Source organism: Cyprinodon tularosa, unplaced genomic scaffold (genome assembly GCF_016077235.1).
Source record: "Cyprinodon tularosa strain WSP-4 unplaced genomic scaffold, ASM1607723v1 ctg1043, whole genome shotgun sequence".
NCBI lineage: Eukaryota > Metazoa > Chordata > Actinopteri > Cyprinodontiformes > Cyprinodontidae > Cyprinodon > Cyprinodon tularosa.
This window is the reverse complement of record NW_024037831.1, coordinates 180,870-202,478: the sequence shown is the minus strand read 5'-3', so window position 1 is coordinate 202,478 and position 21,609 is coordinate 180,870. Positions and strand designations below refer to the sequence as shown.

Below are 21,609 nucleotides of genomic sequence, written 5' to 3'. Positions count from 1 at the left end.
ACGTCCATTGGGGTGTGCAGGTGGATTTCTATTGGAGGAGGCGTTGGTGCCGTGCTCATCGGGCTACTGCACCAGGATTTGGATCCTGGATACTTGTGCTGTGTAAATGGATTTTTGATGTCACCTGTGGCTAGTGATGGTGTGATGAAACCTCATGAGGCATTGAATCGTTTGAGCTAATTGCTTCAACGATCCCCACAGTTCATAAAGCTTCATGTGAACATGTCACCACCTACTGGTGGAGTGCAGAACTTAGTCGTTTTTATTCAAAGGTTATAGTTTTTCCACAGTTTTTGGTTTTAATCTGGTTGGAAGTTATGTGTTCAATCTTTTGGCTAATCCAACCAATCTGATTTGGCAGTGTTTTTACCCAATCTACATTTGTACTGGAGCAAACCAATACAAATTAGTCACATTAGCCAAAATACTTGTTGAGTAGCCTTGGCCCATCTCATTACATCTCCACCTGTGGCCGGTTCTGTGTAATGCCAGGTCGCTTTTTATATTGTTGCTACTGGTTTTTCTGACGGGTTTTCTAATTGTTTTGTAGTAAGAATTTCCGGGGGTTTCACTGCAGTGTCTGAATGTACCCGTTTGCATGGCTGATTAAGGTACTAGTTTTTCATTTTACCTTATATGGCTTTATTATTGTCGGCAGACACTTTATTGTCATTTTCGGGTATAACAGATTGCTGTTGTAGTACATTATGCTCTCATCAGGGTGGTTTTTTTTAGATGTTTACGGTTAATTGGCTAATAAGTCGTATCTAGAGCTGGAGTTGTAGAGCAAGAACTACAGAGCCAGAACGACATTTTATGAATTAGCTGATTGGGCATAATCTCAGATTGCTTCTAGTGTTGTCATGGGTTCCTGTGCCTTAATGAGTTTTAAATTAGAATAATAAAGTATATTTTTGATTGTAAAAGAATGTATTAATAAATATATATATTTGTGTACTATTTCTGTTCCATCATTTTAAGCCAGACCTACCTATGTACCTAATCGGGAGACCCTAGGTTACTTGATGTTATTTTTGAGGTCTACCAGTTGGCTTTAGGGCTGCTTCCACCGTCACAATCGGGGTCCTTCCCCTGTGTTACAGTAGGATGTCAAAAGGTTGGATATTTCCTGATATTCTTGATATCTAACAATATTTCCATAATCAAAGATCAAGTAGAACAATGATTATATACTGACCTAACATTGAACTACCATCACAATTTGGTAGCCCATTATTTTACTGGATATACAGAGGTCATTGTTTTATAAACATTTATAATATAATAATAATATAATATAAAAGCATTGTCTCATCTATTTCATATTTTGAATTCAGAAATGTAATCTCAAATGGTTTTTGTACCATTATCTATAGCTAAGGATCTGAGGAAGATGTATACAGGCTCATTCAGCACCATACGTCCAGGAAAGCTGCAGGACATGAATATATTTCTAAATTCACCCACACAACCAACTGGCCTCTACCTTGACTCAGAATCTTCAGTCTGATTCAGATTACCTCCTGCTTGTAGTGTTCCACCATTATGCTGAGCCATCACAGAGATAATTAACAATAGACCAGTTGTGTTAGGAAATCCTTTGATGAGCTGCTGTTTGAAGGACACTGCAGGCCACCTGCCTGATCTCCTTTATTTATTTACCAGGCAAACAGTGCAGCAAATAGTGCTTCTTGGTTTCACACCTCAACCTGAAGCACCTCAATCACCCAGAGAGGTGGTGCAACTAACAAAATCCTGTCTGAGGGCCTCATCTTAGGGTCCTGTCACACCTTGCCGAGTTCTTCAGCATATGCCCAATGTTCCAGGATCTCCTAAAATGCTGGCATACACTGAACTTTCTATGTATTTTTTCAGTTTTCGGCGTATACACAACGTATTCATGACGAGTCCAGAACTTCTGTCCAACGACAGCCTAACTTCTGCATAACGCACGGCAACGTAATGCCCAGGAAATGATGGAAAAGCCAGTGACCTGAGGGTATTAACCTAGCCGCTGTTAACCACCTGCAAAAAAAAAAAAAAAAAAAGAATAAATAAAACGAAAAGAAATAAAGAAGGTTTTTGGAGGCAGCAGATTGAGCGTCATGTCTGCTAGGAAGTTTGTTGGTGGTGGGCGTGAACGCAGGGAGGATCCATCACACTCACCTTCTGGCTCACCCTATGATGGGGATGAAGTCTGGAGGAGAACTGATGGTTTCCTCCTGTGAACCCCCTTTATACCAAAACGCTGCTAATACGCCATTATGCAGTAGCTGGAAGTTAGAAACACGTTCAGCGCTCGTCTGGAACACGTCAGATACGTGATATGCGTTGGAGAGAAGTTCTTGATAAGTTGCGCAAAAGTTATGCACAAGTTACTCAGAGGTTTAGGATAAGCTAGACTGATGAGGGACTGACACTGAACGTATGTCGACCATCAGATAACTGACCTGGAACCGATGGCCCAAGTAGTAGCATACGCTGGTCGATGTCGTATGTTGACATGTGCCAGCGTGTGCCAGGGTGTTTCAGCTTACCTCAGCATGCTCATTTTGCCAGATTTTTCCTACGTCAGGTATATGCTGGCTAAATCGTAAAGGTGTGACCGGGGCTTTAGCCTTTAAAACCTCACAATTTATACTCACATAATACAACTAAAAACTGCTGCACTTACAGTCTGAATGATGTTAGATGCAACTTCAGCTGATTGCTCCTGAATCTGCATTCTGTCCACAGGGAGATGTGTGTCTAAATCCACCTGAAAAGAACAATTAGAGCCATGAACAAAACATACAAGCGGAACCAAATTTACATCTGAATGTAGAAACTAACCTTTACATTGGAATAAACTGGTTCTCCATCAAACCAAATGGCAGAGGTGGAGGGGAGGTCAGTGCAGTAGGAAGACCCAGGATTGGGGAGACCATGGTACCTACATCCCCATAGATCCCAATTATAGTTCCCCCAGACCTTTTAATAATGGCCCACTGCAGCCGCAGAGTCCAATGCTACATAGCTTATACAACAAACGAAGGTAATTCAATGTGCAGTAAAAGAAATTAACTGAAGTATGACAGTTGCCTGCCTTTATAGAAGGTGCATACGGAGTAAGGGATGAATGAGGACATACTCAGCAGGTAGGTGGCTCAGGCTCAGCTGGGACTCCATCTGATAGCTGTGGTCAGGCAGCTGACATGGCATAGGCTGATACGGTCTGATAGGCTGATCATATCTGAGGTCAGTTGATAGTGAGATACATCAAGATTTTCTCAATTCACAAGCACATTCTTGACAATAACAGAGGAAGTATGGACTCTGGGAGAACGGGAGCACACAGAGGCCATTTCTCAATATGTGTACTTGTGCGTTCTGGTGTACTCGTGAAACATCCTCAGCCCTAGTTCTGTTTGGACTCACAAGAACACCAGACAAAGATCGGACAAAGTCCCCAGATGTTGTTCTCACCCCTCCCTCTTTACCCAACATGCATCAGAGCCGACTTGTCCGTTCTCAAGATTGACAGCTGTCCCAGCATGCACTGCAGCAGCACCTTCCAGGTTAGCGCTCACAGAGCTTGGAGTGTTAAAGTCGTAGGGAAATCATATTTAAATGTCAAATCATTCTGGCTTAAACATGAATATAAATGTACTCTTTATCAGACATATTGTCCTAAAATAAAAAAAATGTCTATATAAAAAAAATCTTCTCTTAAAATCAGTGGGATTTTTTTTGGTTACCTTCTGCAGGCCAGTTGGTTCTACGTCAGCCTGAACACCTACATTCAGCCAATCATATATCAACGGTCATCTGTCAATCATTTTTTTGGTCATAGCATCTTGATTCATATGTCGCAGCTAATATACGCAACGGTTGAAATCAGAATCATTTCCTTTCCCATTGAGTTCCGTCCAAGTGTTCACAGGGATGGACGTCTGTGTCTTCAGCAGGCGTAGAGCTAACAGAACTGGCAGCGTTGCGAGGCAAGGGCTCAAACATGTACGGCTGGAAGCCTTCTACACCAAACCAAGCTTCTGCCGCCCTGGCGTCCTCTTCCACAACATCTTCGTCCCCGCTTTCCTCCTCTAAATAAAAAATGGATGACGGAGGAGACTTCCTTGACAGTGTTGTTTCTAAGTCACCAATTTAGTGCTACTTGGTCCCAATGGAATTTCCCATTGGGAACCTACTAGCACTAATTGCTAACTGGTTAGTTAGATGCTTCCAACAAACTGGCCACAAGAATTCCGAAATGCTATGGTTGGAACAGCCGTTTCCCTAAGACTTTAAGTTAAAAGTTCACTTATCTGTTGTTTTTGTTCTATAAAAGTACCTTTTAAGATAATTTAAGGCGAGAACATTAAACTTACAGGTGCAGTTGGAGATCTTGGAAAAATAGTTCAAGCATGCCATATTTTTGAACATACACAACCATGCCTCTCTCTTCAGACTACCCCACAAAACCACGCTTTGAAAACACATTTACTCACATGCTGTCTGCAGCGCATCTAGAGCAGCTGAAGCAGCACATCGCACGGAGCTGGCAGGGAGTCAGACACAGCACTGCTGATGCAGAGCGCTATGATCACTCCTCTGAAACAGTTTATTAACGCCTTAATTAACTTAAAATGTAGAAACCTGCCGGCAGAATATGTTCGATTTTATTATCCTGGTGCTTGCAGTTTGGATTACGTACATGAAAAACGCCTTCCAGCCGCTGTGGCAAACTGTGAGGAGGCGAGCGGGCCTGAGGCAGCTGCTGCTGGGGATTCCCAGTGACAGCGCACCGCCGGTATGTGGGGGTCTGAGCGGCTCCCACAGAGAAATAATTTTTGAAGGCAGGATGGTAACCTGGATGAACTGACTGCACAGACCGTGTTTTCAGGAGGACTTTCTCACTTCAACATAGATTCAAACTACTTTTTACCCACTGATCACAGCAAATATAGCTGCCATTGTTCCAGGCAAAGAAAGGATAGGGTAGCTCCGCCCAACGCGCATCAGACCCACTTTTCCACCACGCAGCCAGAGCAGCAAAGATGCTTCAGCCGTGCATCAGAACTAAAATTGTACAAGCATTAAAAATGAAGCAGTAGGGTGTTTTAGCTGGTCCTACAGCTTTACGTGTGATGAGGGTGACCAGACGTCCTCTTGGTCGCTCCATCATTGGCCCAAGCAGCCCATTGTCAAAAATGTGTCCTCCTTTTCAGAAGCCCAAATCTGGTCACCATAGGTGTGAACTTAGCATAACAGTGGCTAGCTTCCAGCCATGATGTCCTGCACGAGCATTGCGGGGATCGATTCGTTCATGTGTCAGGGTACGAGCACAGGGGGAGGGACGAGCAGACGAACATGATTGACGTGTCATGGAACCAATCGTGTACAACGGAAAATCTTTTGTGATTGGCTGGGGTAATTCATTTATTTCTCACTGTTGTGGGGACCATTTATTTTAGTTTCACTTCCAGACCTTCTATTCTACTGCTTGCTAAGCGGCTGTGGGGAGATATTAAAGCCACATAGTTTAAAATACGTCAGAAAAGATCTCCTACTGCACCTTTAAGGAAGAGCAAAGAACTGTGTATCTCACTTCTGAGATCCACCATATCGGTGAAGTAGTACAACAAAATGCACTCATTAAATCCTGACATATACGGGTAAATGAATATTTAAATGACGTGATACCTGAGTGGGTCCAGTAGATAGTGGGAGATGACCTGCTGATAAGGACGGTCAGCTGACACCTGGCCCTCTATATAAGGTGCAGCTCCCCTGTGATGCATTTCACTGTTTTTTCTGTCCATTTTGTGGCAGCACAGGGCACAGTGACAAAAACCCTGCAGAAGAAGAAAGGTTTGGATAATCCCCGAGATAAATGACTGCTTAAAATGCAAATGATTGGAACTTAAATAGGGATAAAGACTGATATATATTTAAGAAACTCATATTATAATTACCTTAAAATATATTCCAACTGTTCTAGGAATTTAAAAGGACCTGTGGGAATAGGAATATATTAGATTAGATTAACTTTATTGATCTCACAACGGAGAAATTCACTATATATATATATATATATATATATATATATATATATATATATATATATATATATATATATATATATATATATATATATATATATATATATATATATATATATATATATATATATATATATATACAGTATACCAGTTTAAAATATACATTTCTAAAAGAATATCATATCAACTATTTATTTTAATAGCAGAAATACCTCCTGTGGAACCAACTACCAGTTTTAGTCCGTGAGGCAGACACCCTGTCTACTTTTAAGGCTAGGCTTAAAACTTTCCTTTTTGATAAAGCTTCTAGTTAGGGTGGCTCAGGTTATCCTGAGCTATCTCTATAGTTATGCTGCTATAGGCTTAGACTGCTGGAGGACATAGGGACCCTTTTTTCCATCATTTTGCTTCATTCTGTCTCTATTCTCCCACTCTGCAGAATCTGTTAGTTCAATCTCTAACGTTCTGCTCTCTCTGCTTTTTCTCATAGTAGCTTCATCTGGTCTGTTCCTGTTTGGCTGTGACTCCATCCTGGAGAGAAACATCAGCTGTGCTGCTGCCATCAACACCTTTGTTTATAGATGCTGGAGATCGGCCTGTTTTTCAGTGTAGTCCTGTTTCTCTGGCTGTGAATAACTGGATGTGCTCTCTTCATCCTCTGAAATGGGAGCTGGCTCAGAGCTCGTCTGCCTGGCTGTGTGTTTCCTGGACGGGGCCGCCTGTGGAGCTGGTTGACAGTTGCCTTTTCTATCTATGCTTCTATTTCTATGTCTGCTTCTGTCTCCTTGAACCCCAGTCGGCCTCAGCAGATGGCCGCTCACACTGAGTCTGGTTCTGCTGGAGGTTTCTTGTATGTATATATATATATATATATATATATATATATATATATATATATATATATATATATATATATATATATATATATACGTATATATATAATTAGGGATGGAACGATTTATGAAAACCGTCCGAATCGTTCAGTTCGACTGTCTCGGTTCGGTTCGCGTGTGTTTCGTTCGGTTCATGCGCTGCTCCTTTTTCTCATAGGCGAAGCGTTTACACTCCAGAGCAGAAGGTGGCGGTACTGCGACCAAAGCAAACCACCAGTAGTAAACAAGAAGAAGAAGAAGCGAAGCAGCAGGGAAAAAAATCAGTTGTTGTGGAGAATTGTGTCGGAATGGCGAGTGGGAAAGAACAGGAGTTGGAAGACGCGCCAGCAGCACTTTATAGGTCTGCTGTATGGGAGCGCTTTGCATTTAGAGTGACCGGCGATGACGGCGGAGAGAAAGTTGTGGATAAAAGTGCAACAGTGTGCAAGCATTGTGCAACACGTTTTGTTTATGCTAACAGCAATATGACCAACATGTCATGCTAACCCCGAAATCCCTCATACTCTGTCAGCAACCCCCGCTCCGCCCCGCTGCGCTCCAGACCGGCTGCTCAAAGCAAAGCCTACAGCCTCCACTGTGGCTCCCGTCCACTCCCCTCTGAGTTCCTTGGAGATGGTAGCGAGCATGCGCGAGATGATTAAATTCAAAGCAGCAAAACATACGGAAATGATCCAGGGTTTCCGCGGATCATTTAAAATAATTACAATCCATTATTTTTGGGGGGATTTTTTCATTAATTCCATAAATTTTTATGGGATTTCGGTGTAACAATCAACATATACCGAACCGAAAACCGTGACCGCGAAACCGTGAATAGAACCGAACCGTGGATTTGGTGAACCGTTCCACCCCTAATATATATATATATATATATATATATATATATATTTATATATATATATAATCAAGCGTGCAAAATTTGCAAATAGAAAAAAATACTACAGCATTAACAGACATGTAATTGGCTTCAGTTCAACCCCGTACCACCAACAGGCAATCAGCAATCCAGTGAATAGAGATCAGTGGTTACTAAACACTAATATACAGTAGGTGGCGGTAAGAAGAGGAAGAAAGGTTTGGATTAATTTAGTACAGTTACATATATTAGCAATACATTCACATTTATACAGAGGCATGAAAAATAACAAGCAAAATAGGAATGGCTTTTTCAATACCAGAATTCAATATAAAAATAGGAAAAGGAATTTCAGATGGATTATCAGGATAAACAGGGGAATTGTTGGTAATATCATTAGCTTTACTTTTAATGGGTAGAAGACATAAAACCATTAAAACAGCGATTTGTTCAGATTTAAGCTCTAAAATATTAAGTTTAAAATGCAATCAGTCAGATACTAGGATGGACATTCTATTAGAAATATTTCATGCATTATTCAGATTAAAAAATATGGGTTTGATCGTTGTATTTGTTTGGGTTCCAGCACATATTGCAGTAGAAGGAAACCAGAGGGCAGTTAAAATGACAAAGAGAGCAATTCAAAATCCTTTAGTTTTACAGTTTAAACAAGTAACTCTGAAGGGAAGAGTATTATTAAAGAAAAACTGATGGAAAAATGGCAAAAAAAAGGTGGGATGAAGAAAAAACAGGAAGATGTTTTATAAATTTCAGAAGATAATAGGAAAAAAAGAAATGGAAGACGAAATAGAAAGGAGGAGAGAGTGATAACATGGTTAAGATTTGGGCAAACTGGACTTAATTAAACACTTTACAAAATTCAAAAGCAAAATATGATTACTGTGGAAAATATGAAACAATAGTACATGTTATACTGGAATGTCATCAACATGAAAGAGAAAAAAGATATATGAGGAGAGAGTTCGAATGTATGAAGGGAAAGATTAATTTATTAGATATTTTGAGAAGAATTTGGGGAATAAACATTTACAAATAATTATTCAATATTTCAAGAAAACTAAATAAATTAATAGAATTCGACTATAGAGAGGGTGAATGTGTGTATGATATAGAAAAGTAAAATACAAAGTTATGTATAAGTATGTATGTGTGTATGCCTGTGTGTGTGTGTGTGTATATAATATATTTATATATATAATTGGCTCGTTACTTTAGTTTTTAATCATTTCAATGGAGTTACCGTTATTATTTTTCACGTCGTCAATACCAAATTCAATCTAATTGGATGGGAATCTACGTTGCATTTGACGCACCACTACAAGATGAATCGACAGATTCTGCGGTATTCATTGGCGGCAAATCATTGCAGCTTGGTGGCGGTGGCGTTAGCATAGTAGTATGGACGACGAGATGATTGAAAATGAACACAACGGAGATCTAGTCCTATTGGCAGACATCCATTTAAAATGTAGGCAACGGCATGAAAAAATTGGTTTCTACTTTTACTTATATACTTTAAGTAAATTTACAAGCCTGTACTTTGTTACTTTTACTTGAGTAAAGAAGTTTAATCAGTACTTCCACTTTTACCAGAGTATTTTTTAACACAAGTATCTGTACTTTTACTCAAGTACGGAAAGTGAGTACTTTTGCCATCTCTGTATATATATATATATATATATATATATATATATATATATATATATATATATATATATATATATATATATATATATATATATATATATATATATATATATATATATATATATATATATATATATATGAGAGAGAGAGAGAGAGAGAAAGAGAGCATCACCAACCACTCCACACCAGTAAGTGGCGGTAATGCTACTGAATGTTTGTTGCGAAAAGCCAATAAATTCAAGAAGAAGAAGAAATGGCGTCTGGGCCGCCGTAGAAATGAGTCGGGCTATGTGGAGCTCCGTGCTGATCACCGGCTGCAGCAGAGGAATCGGTCTGCGGCTGGTCAGAGAGCTGGCTCACAGCAATAACAGGCCGGCCACCATCATAGCGACAGCCCGCCAACCATCCACGGTAAACTGCCAACTGCTGCTGCTTCTTCTTCCCTGTGTAACCCGCACCGACTGAACCCCACGGCTCAGACTCATAGACGCCCCGTAATCTTTGCATTACTATCCACAACAGCTGGACTGAAATCAAACGTACCTTTAATTATTATTTATGTAACCAAAAACTAACACAGCGGCCGCTGGTTGGCTGCCAACCCGGTAATAAACCGAAGAGTGAACAACAGTTCTCACCTGAAGTCGAATCGTTTCATAATTACCATGGCAACCGATACTAACGGTCAGCTGTCAGATGGAATGAGCTGCGATCCCGCCCCCTGGTGGAGAGGAGCTGCTATGGCTTTAATGCAGGAATTGAAAAGGTTTTAGGTTTGCTGGGATGTGAATGCAGAGAAGTAGGCAGATAAAAGTGCATCACTTCCGGTCTGTGACCATTAAGGAGGATAAACAATCTCATCCAGAGGAACAAACCAAGAAGGCTGTAATTTTTATACATATAGCAGTAGTTTTCATTGATTTAATTAAATAGATTAAAAAGATAGATTCATATGACAGAGTATTGGGATCAGGCTAGAGATTTTTTTATTGTTTTAATACGAGAATAAAGTCATAACATCAGAATAATGTAACATTATAAAGTTATAATATGAGGGTAATAAAGTCATAATATTATGACAATAAAGTCATAATATTATGAGATCAAAGTTCTTTAATATGAGAAACTCTTACAAGAAGCACTGTCCTCCCTAAAGTTCACCAATTAAGAAATATTAAAGGTACAGTGGAGGACGATCCAGCTGACAGCCTGGGCTGGGCCTGAATGGTTAAATAATTCATACATTGTATGTAGTGTATATACATACCCCAGCTTGGAGTATATGTGTGATATACTGGGGTCCTGTGGTTCTCTATCTGTGCATGTAACACGTTAAACATGCGCATGAAGAGTTCACGAGCATCTGTTTGCAGTAAAGCTGCTTGTAGGAGTGTTTATTGCATGTATGTGGACTTTTGGCAGAATCCTGACACCATATTATTTGTTAATACTTGTTTCAACTGATAATTCCCAACCTAAGACTGAAAACATGCATCAGTTCTCTAATTTTAAGCTTTTTTTGAATCCTCACTAGGCCTGCAAGTAACGCTAATGTTGCAAATCAATTAATCTGTCAATTATCTCTTCATTTAATCAATTAATAATCGGATAGGAAAAGATTCATTAAAGAAGACTGTTTTACTAAATTAAGCTTGAGGAGTTCTGGAGCAGATTGATGGACAGAAAAGTTTTTTTTATCTAAAAAGCAAAATGTTTACTTTTTTAAACAATTTTAATATAATTGCTGCTCTAAGTGGTTTTCTCTGTCAGCTAAAGGAATGTTTTAATGTTTCTATACTCCAGTTAACAATTAATCGATTACTAGATCAGTTGACGATTATTTCAATAATTGATTAAACAGGATTAATCTGAAGCCAATGCTTAGGTTTAAACCCAGATGAAGTCATCTACCCATGTATCCTGGTCTCTTTTATCATACTTTCATTTTCTGTTTCAGATTTTATTAAATATTCTGCGCTGTTGTTAATTGAATTAGCCAAGCGTCCGCATGTTTCCCAGCTGTGATGCCTGCAGCTCGGTGGGTTAAGCTGTGTTATTGTATCGGGTTGTATTTGTCGTGTCTCTCCCATCTGCTGACTCGTTAAATTGGGCTTATTTATTTGATAAGGGTTTCCGGACTCGTGGTTTTAAGTAAACTTTGAGAATTTGGTGAAGATCAGATCATTGATATTAACTCTGATTCACAAGCCTTTAGTATAGAAACATGCTTGTTAGAATGCCATCCTGCAGTTAGTAACACTGACTTTCTTGCCATATTTCAGCTCTCTTTATGTTCCCGCTTGTTGAATCGTGTTGTTTTGTTCCAGGGTTTGTTCTGTCTTGGGGTTTTTATTGCACTGTGTAGCAACAAGGACGGTTGCTATGCAGTGCAGCCAGCCTTGCTGATGCCTTTTTAGGAAAGTGGATGCAGATGCTGCAAACTTTAAGCAGACATGTCAGGATTTCGTTTTTCTATGACTTTATGGTCCCATTCATCAGAGGTTTTTAACAGGGATGAGCTAACGTGGAAACCTCAGTGGATATCCGACATTAACGTTGGAGTTTTAGCCAAAACAATCAAATTTTCCCTACGCTTTGGACACCATGTAAATATAAGGCCGAACAATTTTGCCGAAAATCCAAATTGAGATTATTTTCAACCAATTTTGCAATTGCAATTTTATAGTGATTTTCCTGTGCAGTAAGCCAATTCTATTCAGTAAATTTTTATAGCTCCAATTCACATCATGTCATCTCAGGTCACTTTCCAGTTCACCAGATCATCCAGTCAGATTGATTCAAAGTTTTCTATGTAAGGAAAACCAGCTGATTGCATCAACTCATTGATTCTTCAGCAATCCCTCACACTAAGCATGCTTGTAGCGTTAGTGGAGAGGAAAAACTCCCTTTGAACAGGAAGAAACCTCCAGCAGAACCAGGCTCAGTGTGAGCGGCCATCTGCTGAGGCCGACTGGGGTTCAAGGAGACAGAAGCAGACATAGAAAAAGAAACATAGATACAAAAGGCAACTGTCATGTCCTGTCCTGTTGATGCTGTTTTGCTAAAACAACTTCTGCTGCTGTTGTTTAATGCATTTTAACCATTTACCATTTTTAAGCTAAGGGTATTAATTTTATGTTGATTAATTGCACTGTTATTATCAGATCTGCTGCTATTCCAACGGACATTAGTGAATGTATTAACATCTGGCCTATCTTGGACAATCTCAGAAGCCAGTTTAACTGACTCTTAGGGTTTTATTCTTTTTTTGTTTTCTTTAAACTAGTCATTTAATCTACTTCGTGTTTATTTTCTAATAGCGTGTAGTGTTTTCATAGATGTTAGATTTCTGTAATCCTGATTTATTAGAATAAAGACGTCATTGTTTAACTTGTAGTGGTTCTGTGTTTCATATAGCGGACGGTTTATCACTCAGGTCAGATCCACCCCCTTTGGTAACAGTGTGAATAAACAGAGATAAAAAGGTTTATTGATTTATGGTTTATTGATAATTAATAGCTCTGCTGATAACTTAGCCTGGGTCATTAGATTGGTGGATACCTGGATTTTAACAGCCGGTCCAGGAACCATCCAGGGGTGAAACCACAATCCCTGGTAAGTAAATTAAAGCTACAATTATTCAACTAAGAACACTAAATTCATTTCACCTCTGATTTTGAATTCTAGTTCTAGCTCATCATTTATTAATTATCTGCAGGATATTATTTTACACAACAGATTGGTTTAAATAAATTATTAAAAGCCTCAAATGAAGGTGACACATAAGAATTGTAAGAAGAAATTAAGACACTGTTCAGTTTAGAGACAGGACAGTTTTTCACTTATTTTCCTTCGGGATGAAGTTTGTTTACATGTGAAATGATTGACTTCTATCCAGTATAAACTGTATACGTACATGAACTATACATTAGGGCTGAGCCTTTTATCCATAAATAAAATTAGTCTTTTTATGTGTGTGTGTGTTTTATTTATTTTAAATTGTCATGGTTTCTCTTTCCAGAGCACATTGTCGGCTAACTTTACTAACTTTACAGTTTTGTGGTATTAAGTGCTAAAGTCTGCTTGCATGCATGGATCTGCTCGCTGCTGCAGCTCTTTCTCCCCCCAACCCACGTTAACCCCAGAAAACCTGAGGGTCTTAGGAGCAAATCCGTCTGAAATTACACGTATGAATTAAATCAAGTTCAGCTCCCAAACTATAAATTGGAAATAAAATTGATTGTATGACAGAAAGGCTTGAGGAATATTTTTTCAGGTGGAACCACTATTTTAAATGTCACCATGTCTGATTTATAGGTGATTAAAGAAAGAAAAAATGACAAATATTTAGCCTCGCCAACACTTTTCACCTAAACAAACTCTGCAAAACACCATGAAAGCTTATTAGAAACTCTGGATGAACCCTCAGATTTTATAGATCCACATCTTGACTATAACTCAAGCTAATTTGGACTGAATAAATTGAAGCATGTTTGCTCCACAAACGTTTTAGTTGGCGGTGAGCTAGGAGGAAATCAGATTTTTGGCACAATGCCAATAGTTCAAAAAATGATTTTTTTTTTTTTTTTTTTTACTCAAAAAGGGAATCTGGTCAGAACAAATATGCTGATTTCCATTATTGGAGACCTTCAGCATAAGACAAAGCCTTTACTCCTAAGATTTAGCCGTTGGTTCACTGAAATTTACCAATAATATCAGCAGCCTGAATAAAAGATAAGAATAACAGAGCAGCTTATGTAACGCATGCCACTTACATCACCTGACATGGTCGCACAATGACCTCTGACCCCTCCTTGGAAAGATCTGAACTTCTAGTTTCCAATGATGGCGGCCATTAGGGGGTGGGGCTAAAAATGAATACCTGCTGTTGCATTACTCCTGCAGAGTCACACATGTCAGGTGGAATTTTAAATCTCATTTTATTTGTTTACACAGCTATAAAACAGAAAGTATTAGTGAAAAAATTATTTTGAAACATGTTTTAAAGTCCCATTTGGAAGGCGCGTGGATGAAACACCATGTGACTGTGTATTGCCCATTTCTATAAATAGATAAACACCTCTACCGGGCCCGGCGGCTCATGGAGTTAAGCATAGTATTGCTACTGTATCTGTCGCTGTCACTCATTAGAAGTAGCTTTCTAACAGTTGAGAGCCTCCGCAAACTTGTTTTTATTTTTATTTCAGTTATATTGAAAATGCAGTTAATTGCCCAGCCCTGATTGGACAGTGCACAGTGAACACTGAACTTCAGTCTCTTTTGTTCTGCAGGCTTTGCAGCAGCTGTCAAAAACACACCCAGGCCTTCACATTGTTACTTTAGGTAAGTCTGTCCAAACTCTCTGCACCCGTTATATTGCATGTTTAGCAATATAGGTCGACCTTATAATATGTTGACTACATTATAAAGTGCAGCTGTTGTACCATGGCTGCAGGCATGTGAAGATGGGCTAATTATTCATCTCCTTCTCTATGGCAGCCCATCTTCTGAACTCACAAAGCTCAGAGTATTAAGTTAAAAGTTCTCTTTTCTGTTGTTCAATAAAAGTACGTTTTAAGATAATTTGAGGCGAGAACATTATACTTTAAGCTTCACTACATGGACCATTTACTGATTTAGTGTGGAATAAAAAAAAAAATTTCCAAAGTTGAGTGGACCACAGCAACCAGCAGAGCTCCAAGGGTTTCAGCAGCCAGGGCAGATGTTAGCCCGTCTGCAGCAGCTAGGGCTAACGTTGGCTCGTCTGCAGCAGCCATGGCCGATGTTAGCCCGTCTGCAGCAGCTAGGGCTAACGTTGGCCCGTCTGCAGCAGCCAGGGCCGATGTTAGCCCGTCTGCAGCAGCTAGGGCTAACGTTGGCTCGTCTGCAGCAGCCATGGCCGATGTTAGCCCGTCTGCAGCAGCTAGGGCTAACGTTGGCTCGTCTGCAGCAGCCATGGCCGATGTTAGCCCGTCTGCAGCAGCTAGGGCTAACGTTGGCCCGTCTGCAGCAGCCATGGCCGATGTTAGCCCGTCTGCAGCAGCCAGGGCTAACGTTGGCAAGTCTGCAGCAGCCATGGCCGATGTTAGCCCGTCTGCAGCAGCCAGGGCTAACGTTGGCTTGTCTGCAGCAGCCATGGCCGATGTTAGCCTGTCTGCAGCAGCCATGGCCGATGTTAGCCCGTCTGCAGCAGCCAGGGCTAACGTTGGCCCGTCTGCAGCAGCCAGGGCCGACGTTAGCCCATCTGCAGCAGCCAGGGCCGACGTTAGCCCGTCTGCAGCAGCCAGGGCTAACGTTGGCCCGTCTGCAGCAGCCAGGGCCGATGTTAGCCCGTGCGGCAGCCAGGGCTGACGTTGGCCCGTCTGCAGCAGCCAGGGCTGACGTTAGCCCGTCTGCAGCAGCCAGGGCCGACGTTAGCCCGTCTGCAGCAGCCAGGGCTGACGTTGGCCCGTCTGCAGCAGCCAACACCATATTTATGCTGCGTGCTCCCGTTCTCCCCGACTTGGCGAGGACACGAGTCCGTACTCACGGACGAATTGAGAAACTCAACTCAAGATGGTTAAACATAAATACTGCTCTCCACATCATCATCATCTGCCATGGTTGTTGTTTTTCTTGCCGCTTCTGTGTAGCAACACTCAGAATAGTGGCCTGTGTTGAGTATTAATGACGGATGAATCTGACCTGGCCGTTCAGACACAGGTCGCATTTGAAAAGATCCGATTCGTATCGGATTCAGGACCCCATAGCCAAGTGGCCTGGGTCGCATTGGAAAAAATCGGATCTGTGTTGTTCAGACTGCCATGAAAAAATCAGATCCAGGTCGCATATGGGAAAAAAAATCGGATTTGGGTCACTTCAGGCTGCAGTGTGAACGTAGCCTTAAAGTAGACTAAAACTTTTTTAAGTTTTAGTCGACTAAAACGGACTAAAACTATCACATATCACAATGACTGACTAATAGTTTTCGTCCTGAAGACTAAGACTAAATCTAAGATTGCTGTCAAGAACTACACTGCCGATAACGGGGCTTTACGAGAAGAGCTTTCGCAAAGCCTTCTGGGATATATCTGCTAGTCTAGTGGCCATGGATGATTACTACTTTTTAAGGTCCATTTATGGGAAATCTATAGTCCACCACTTTTTCAGACATTTTGACACTTATCTAAAATGGCGTAACCACTATGTAGTGGCCTATATAGTGATTAGGGTGAATGTTCAGACACAGCCATAATGTATTTCAGTGTGGGACTTCTAGTTTGTACGTAATGTAGGTATGTATGTCGAGATGATAAACACTGAAAATTGTAAAATGGTGTTTCTTATTTATTCCAGATGTGAGCAGGGCATCAGTTCGGCCTCTGAAGAGGTCCGGTCTATTGTGGGAGATACTGGACTCAACTGCCTGATTAATAATGCAGCCATTGGATTCTCAACCAATATCAGCACTGTCACCCCAGAGTCCATGATGACCATGTTCCAGGTCAATGCTGTAGCTCCGCTCTTCATAACAAAGGTAGGGAATGTCCAGATTCTATGGTTATTGTTATTAAACAGAATTGAGAAACATTTGAAACCAAAGCCTAACAATGTTGTTGCATTGTCCGTAGGATGAAATCCTTCAGTGATTTTCTTCTAACCAGAGCTTCTGAATTTTTCTGTTTAAAAATGGTGTCCCCCAAGGTTCAGTTCTTGGCCCAGTTTAGAACAATTATACATTAGGCCCCTTGTAACTATATCAGTACAGTTAAACAGATGTCACCATTAGCATACTCATTACATTCAGCTGTATCAATGCTTCAGTTCCTTACATAGTTTAGGAATACCAGAATTATTTCTATGCGTCAAATGCCGCAAAAATGTGAAGAATTCTCTTCGACCTTATTTAAAGGAAAAGTCTAATCAGCCAGAAATAATCAATGAATCATTATTTATACCCATACCTTTGCGGTGATAATGAATTTAGCATTAATCAGTAAAAAAATAAAAACAACAATTTTCGTCACGATCACTGAGTCTGGGAGCGGCCATTTTTTCCCAAATATAGTAACCCCTCCCTGCTGCCATCTTCCAGCAGTGACGTCACGGTGCGGTAAGCCTAGCGCCATTCTCTCCGCTTTACAAGCAAAATCAATGGGAACTACTAGACACATCTGCAATCAACAACAATTATTGAAGATTTCCAGAGGACTTCACCATTGAAATTCACCAGAGCTATAGTATAACTGACAATGCCCACATGCATGGCAGCTGGATGTTGGAATAGATCGGGTAAAAGTAAAAAAAAAGTTATTTCACCTTTCTGATTCCTGATCCTCCACGGACGGGTTGGTCGTTGGATCGCCAACTTGAAGAGGGAGGATTTGCCATCGAACTTCTGGCCAGAGAAAAAACACGTAATATGTAGCCAACATTTGGAAGAAGAATGTTTTCAAGATGACTTGGATAATAGCGCGTTGTGACAAACACCAGATACAGCACTGGGACTTGATCAACAGCCGATACCGCACCGTGACGTCACAAACCAGTAGGTGGCAGTAGTGTTCTTTGACCGACCTTCAGAATCATAGACAGGTTTCAGATATTACAGGCTAACAATGGAACTAAACGACCCACTCATCGGTTACCATTTGCATGTTTCCAAGCGATACAAGGCCTTGTCTATATAAGACTCAAACTCACTGCGGATCCAGACATTTGAATTGAGAAAGCTTCCTGAAGAGGTGGCGAAACGTCTTCAAATCTTGGAAACCAAGTCCAGTGGATATTTTTTTTTTTACTTTTACGGAAGGTCATAACCAAGCTTTTCCAACAAATGAACAACTCTATGGTTTTCTCTGTCCTCACAGAGAGGGGCTGGCAAGTCACACCTCTGTGGGAGGTCCTGTAGAAGAGTTGGCTAAAAATGGGGGGTTGGAGAGATCTTATAGCTGGTTATTCACCAAACTTTTATTTCCTTCTCTGGTCATCATGTCAAGATGAAATATGGACACTGGTTCCCAATGTCCAAAAACCATGATCATGGCATATGGCATAACACCATCGTGGATTTCTCTTGCACTAATCGAGGGGTATCACTAATTTTGTTTTCAGGCCTTCATGCCTCTGCTGCAGGCTGCTGCTGCCAGGTCCAGTGGGATGGGGATCCATAGAGCAGCTGTCATCAACATGTCCTCTGTCCTCGGTTCCATTACTTTGAACTGTGGCGATGGCGCCAAATACAAAAACTATGCCTACGGAACCTCCAAGGTCAGAACAAGCAACATGAATTGTAGTAATATTTAGGTGGTGGTAGGGGGTTGGTATGTTGGTATATCTGAGTAAATAATTCTTTAAGGCTAATATAAGACAGAGGTGTTTGTATTCTGTTTGTTTTGTATTTTAACAGGCGGCTCTGAACATGGTAACAAGGTGTCTAGCTGCAGATTTGAAGTCCAGTGGAATCCTCTGTATGTCTCTGCACCCTGGCTGGGTGAAGACTGACATGGGCGGTCCTAATGTAAGTGCACTTCTACCCCTTTACCACTGGCCTTAAAGCCAGTTTAAACCTGGGAACAATGGGCTTTTAGTGGTAGTGGGAACAGCTAACTGACACGTGTCTACCCGGGTCAAACGACTCGGCAAGAGACCCGCATTAAAATCTATCTAACAGAATGATTAGAGGCCAGTAGAGTTTTCTAAACTGCAGCAGCAGCTGATTATCAACAACAACCAGGGAGCAAGTTTTCAGACAGTAATCAGAATGTGGTTTATAAGGCAGTTTTATTGTTTTTATTGTTTTTTAGCCGCTGTCCTCCTCTACTGTTGACATTTAGTTTAGAGGAACTCTTGTTAAGCCCCTGTCACATCTTGACGTTTTAGCCAGTGTACGTCTGACGTACATAAAATTGGGCAAAAACGCTGACATACGTTGGATTACTTATGGGCACGCTGAAGTGCGATGAAACACGCAGGAACACGTCCACATACGGCGAGTACGTCAAGAAGCTTTAAGCATACTCAAAATTTCCCTCCGTATACCAGCATATGTTATACATGGGCCATCAGTTCCAGGTCAGTTATCTAGACTTAGACTTAGACAGATTTATTTGTCATTTTTTTACACAAGTGTAAAACAAAAAGAAATTTCGTTTAGAACAGCTCTCTGGAAAATTTCTTTTTTTTTTTAAGTCCAGCCTTGAAAAATTGTTAAAAGTATATAAAAACAGCAATATAAACATATGACTGTAAATTTACAGTTCTAACATTTTCAGTTTTTTTGTATAAAAGTAAATATTTATAAATATAATAAAATACAATATAATAACCCATTCTACAAAACATTCATCAGTGTGATGGCGGTGGGGAAGAAGCTGTTGCAGAACCTGCTGGTCCTGCATTGAATGCTGCAAAGCCTCTTCCCAGAGGGCAGCAGGGAAAACAGTCCATGGTGGGGGGGTGAGGGGTCATTGATGATGTCACGGGCTCGGAACACGCAGCGCTGGGATGAAATGTCTTTAACGGAGGGAAGAGGAGCCCCCATGATCCTCTCTGCTGTTCTCACCTTCTTCCAGTCTGAGGCGCTGCAGCCTCCACACCACACAGTGAGACAGTTGGTCAGAACGCTCTCTATGGTGCTTCTGGAGAAGGTGGGGAGGATGGGTGGGGGCAGGTGGGCTCTCCTCATCCTGTGCAGGAAGTCCATGTGCTTCTGGGCCCTTTTGACCAGTGAGGTGGTGTTTCCAGTCCAGGTGAGGGTGTCTGTGATGTTCACCCCCAGGAATTTGGTGCTGCTGACCACCTCTACAGCAGAGCTGTTGATGAGCAGTGGAGTGTGGTTTAATCTTCTCCACGTTCAGGATCAGGCCGTTATCTTTGCACCACCAGCTGCTCCACCTTCTCTCTGTAGTCCAGGTCGTTGTCGTCTCTGATGAGGTCCACCAACGTGGTGTCATCTGCAAACTTCACGATGTGATTGGTGGTGAACCTGGGGATGCAGTCGTGTTATCAGGATGAACAGCAGGGGGCTCAGGATGCAGCCCTGAGGGGAGCCTGTGCTTAGACTGATGACATCAGAGGTGTTCTGTCCGACCCGGACTGACTGAGGTCTGTTGGTGAGGAAGTCCTCATCAGTCGTGGCGTCTAGCGTATCCTAAACCTCTAAGTAACTTATGCATAACTTCTGCGTAACTTATCAAGAACTTCTCTCTAACTCATATCACGTATCTGACGTGTTCCAGACGAGCACTGAACGTGTTTCTAACTTCCAGCTACTGTATAATGGCGTATTGGCAGCGTTTTGGTATAAAGGGGGTTCACAGGAGGAAACCATCAGTTCTCCTCCAGACTTCATCCCCATCATAGGGTGAGCCAGAGGGTGAGGGTGATGGATCCTCCCTGCGTTCACACCCACCACCAACAAACTTCCTAGCAGACATGATGCTCAATCTGCTGCCACCAAAAACCTGCTTTCTTTCTTTCTGTTTATGTTTTTTATTTTTTGGGCAGGCAGTAAACAGCAGCTAGGTTAAACCCTCAGGACACTGGCTTGTGCATCATTTCATGGGCATCACGCTTCTGTGTTTTATGCAGAAGTTAGGCTGTCGTTTGAACTAAATTCTGGACTCGTTATGAATACTCTATATATATACGTCAAAAATAGAAAAAATACATAGAACGTTCAGCGTATGTCAGCGTTTTAGAAGATTCTGGGATGTCAGGCAGACGCTGGATAAATCAGCAAGGTGTGACAGGAGCTTTACTCTAACCATTCATCTTCCAGCTGGGTGTTGAACAACTACAAATCCTGCAATGAGAACCTATTTCTGTGTTTCAGGCCGAGTTAACAGTAGAAGAGAGTGTTTCTGGAATCCTGTCTGTCCTCTTCAGCCTCAGTGAGCGGGACCACGGAGGATTCCTCGACTACCGTGGACAGAGCCTGCAGTGGTAGAAGGAACCACCAGGGTTCATGTTTAGCTGCCATGAGGTGTTTGAATAAATGGAGGAAGCTGCACAATCAGGTCTCAGTGTCTGAACATCTGCAAGTAAAAAGCCTCTGAAAACATCATTGTTGTTAAGCTTCTACTATTACAGACAATAAAAATGAAAAGGAGACATGATATCATAGCTGCTTTATTAGATTTATTAATATTATTATTATTAATATTAGTTA

The 21,609-nt window shown here is 41.1% G+C and overlaps 2 protein-coding genes across 2 annotated transcripts in view; one reads left to right on the top strand and one right to left on the bottom strand.

Moving 5' to 3' along the window:
* The window catches only part of LOC119782212 (protein lin-54 homolog), a 19,468-nt gene extending 9,372 nt beyond the window's left edge, over nucleotides 1–10,096 (bottom strand). The window contains exons 1-6 of the mRNA XM_038283081.1: nucleotides 10,002–10,096; nucleotides 5,955–5,994; nucleotides 5,683–5,834; nucleotides 3,131–3,232; nucleotides 2,833–2,932; nucleotides 2,675–2,758 (exon numbers count right to left, since the gene is read on the bottom strand). Coding sequence (XP_038139009.1) covers nucleotides 2,675–2,758; nucleotides 2,833–2,932; nucleotides 3,131–3,232; nucleotides 5,683–5,801 — 405 coding nt within the window. The 5' untranslated portion in view covers nucleotides 5,802–5,834; nucleotides 5,955–5,994; nucleotides 10,002–10,096. The remainder of the gene's footprint in view (nucleotides 1–2,674; nucleotides 2,759–2,832; nucleotides 2,933–3,130; nucleotides 3,233–5,682; nucleotides 5,835–5,954; nucleotides 5,995–10,001) is intronic.
* On the top strand, nucleotides 9,685–21,488 carry zgc:110339 (uncharacterized protein LOC550490 homolog). The gene is made up of 7 exons (XM_038283094.1): nucleotides 9,685–9,869; nucleotides 14,750–14,801; nucleotides 15,181–15,194; nucleotides 16,801–16,974; nucleotides 18,552–18,707; nucleotides 18,847–18,957; nucleotides 21,274–21,488. Exons 1-7 carry the CDS (start codon nucleotides 9,735–9,737, stop codon nucleotides 21,385–21,387), a joined length of 756 nt encoding a protein of 251 aa, XP_038139022.1. The 5' UTR covers nucleotides 9,685–9,734; the 3' UTR covers nucleotides 21,388–21,488.
* The last annotated feature ends 121 nt before the right edge of the window (nucleotides 21,489–21,609 follow it).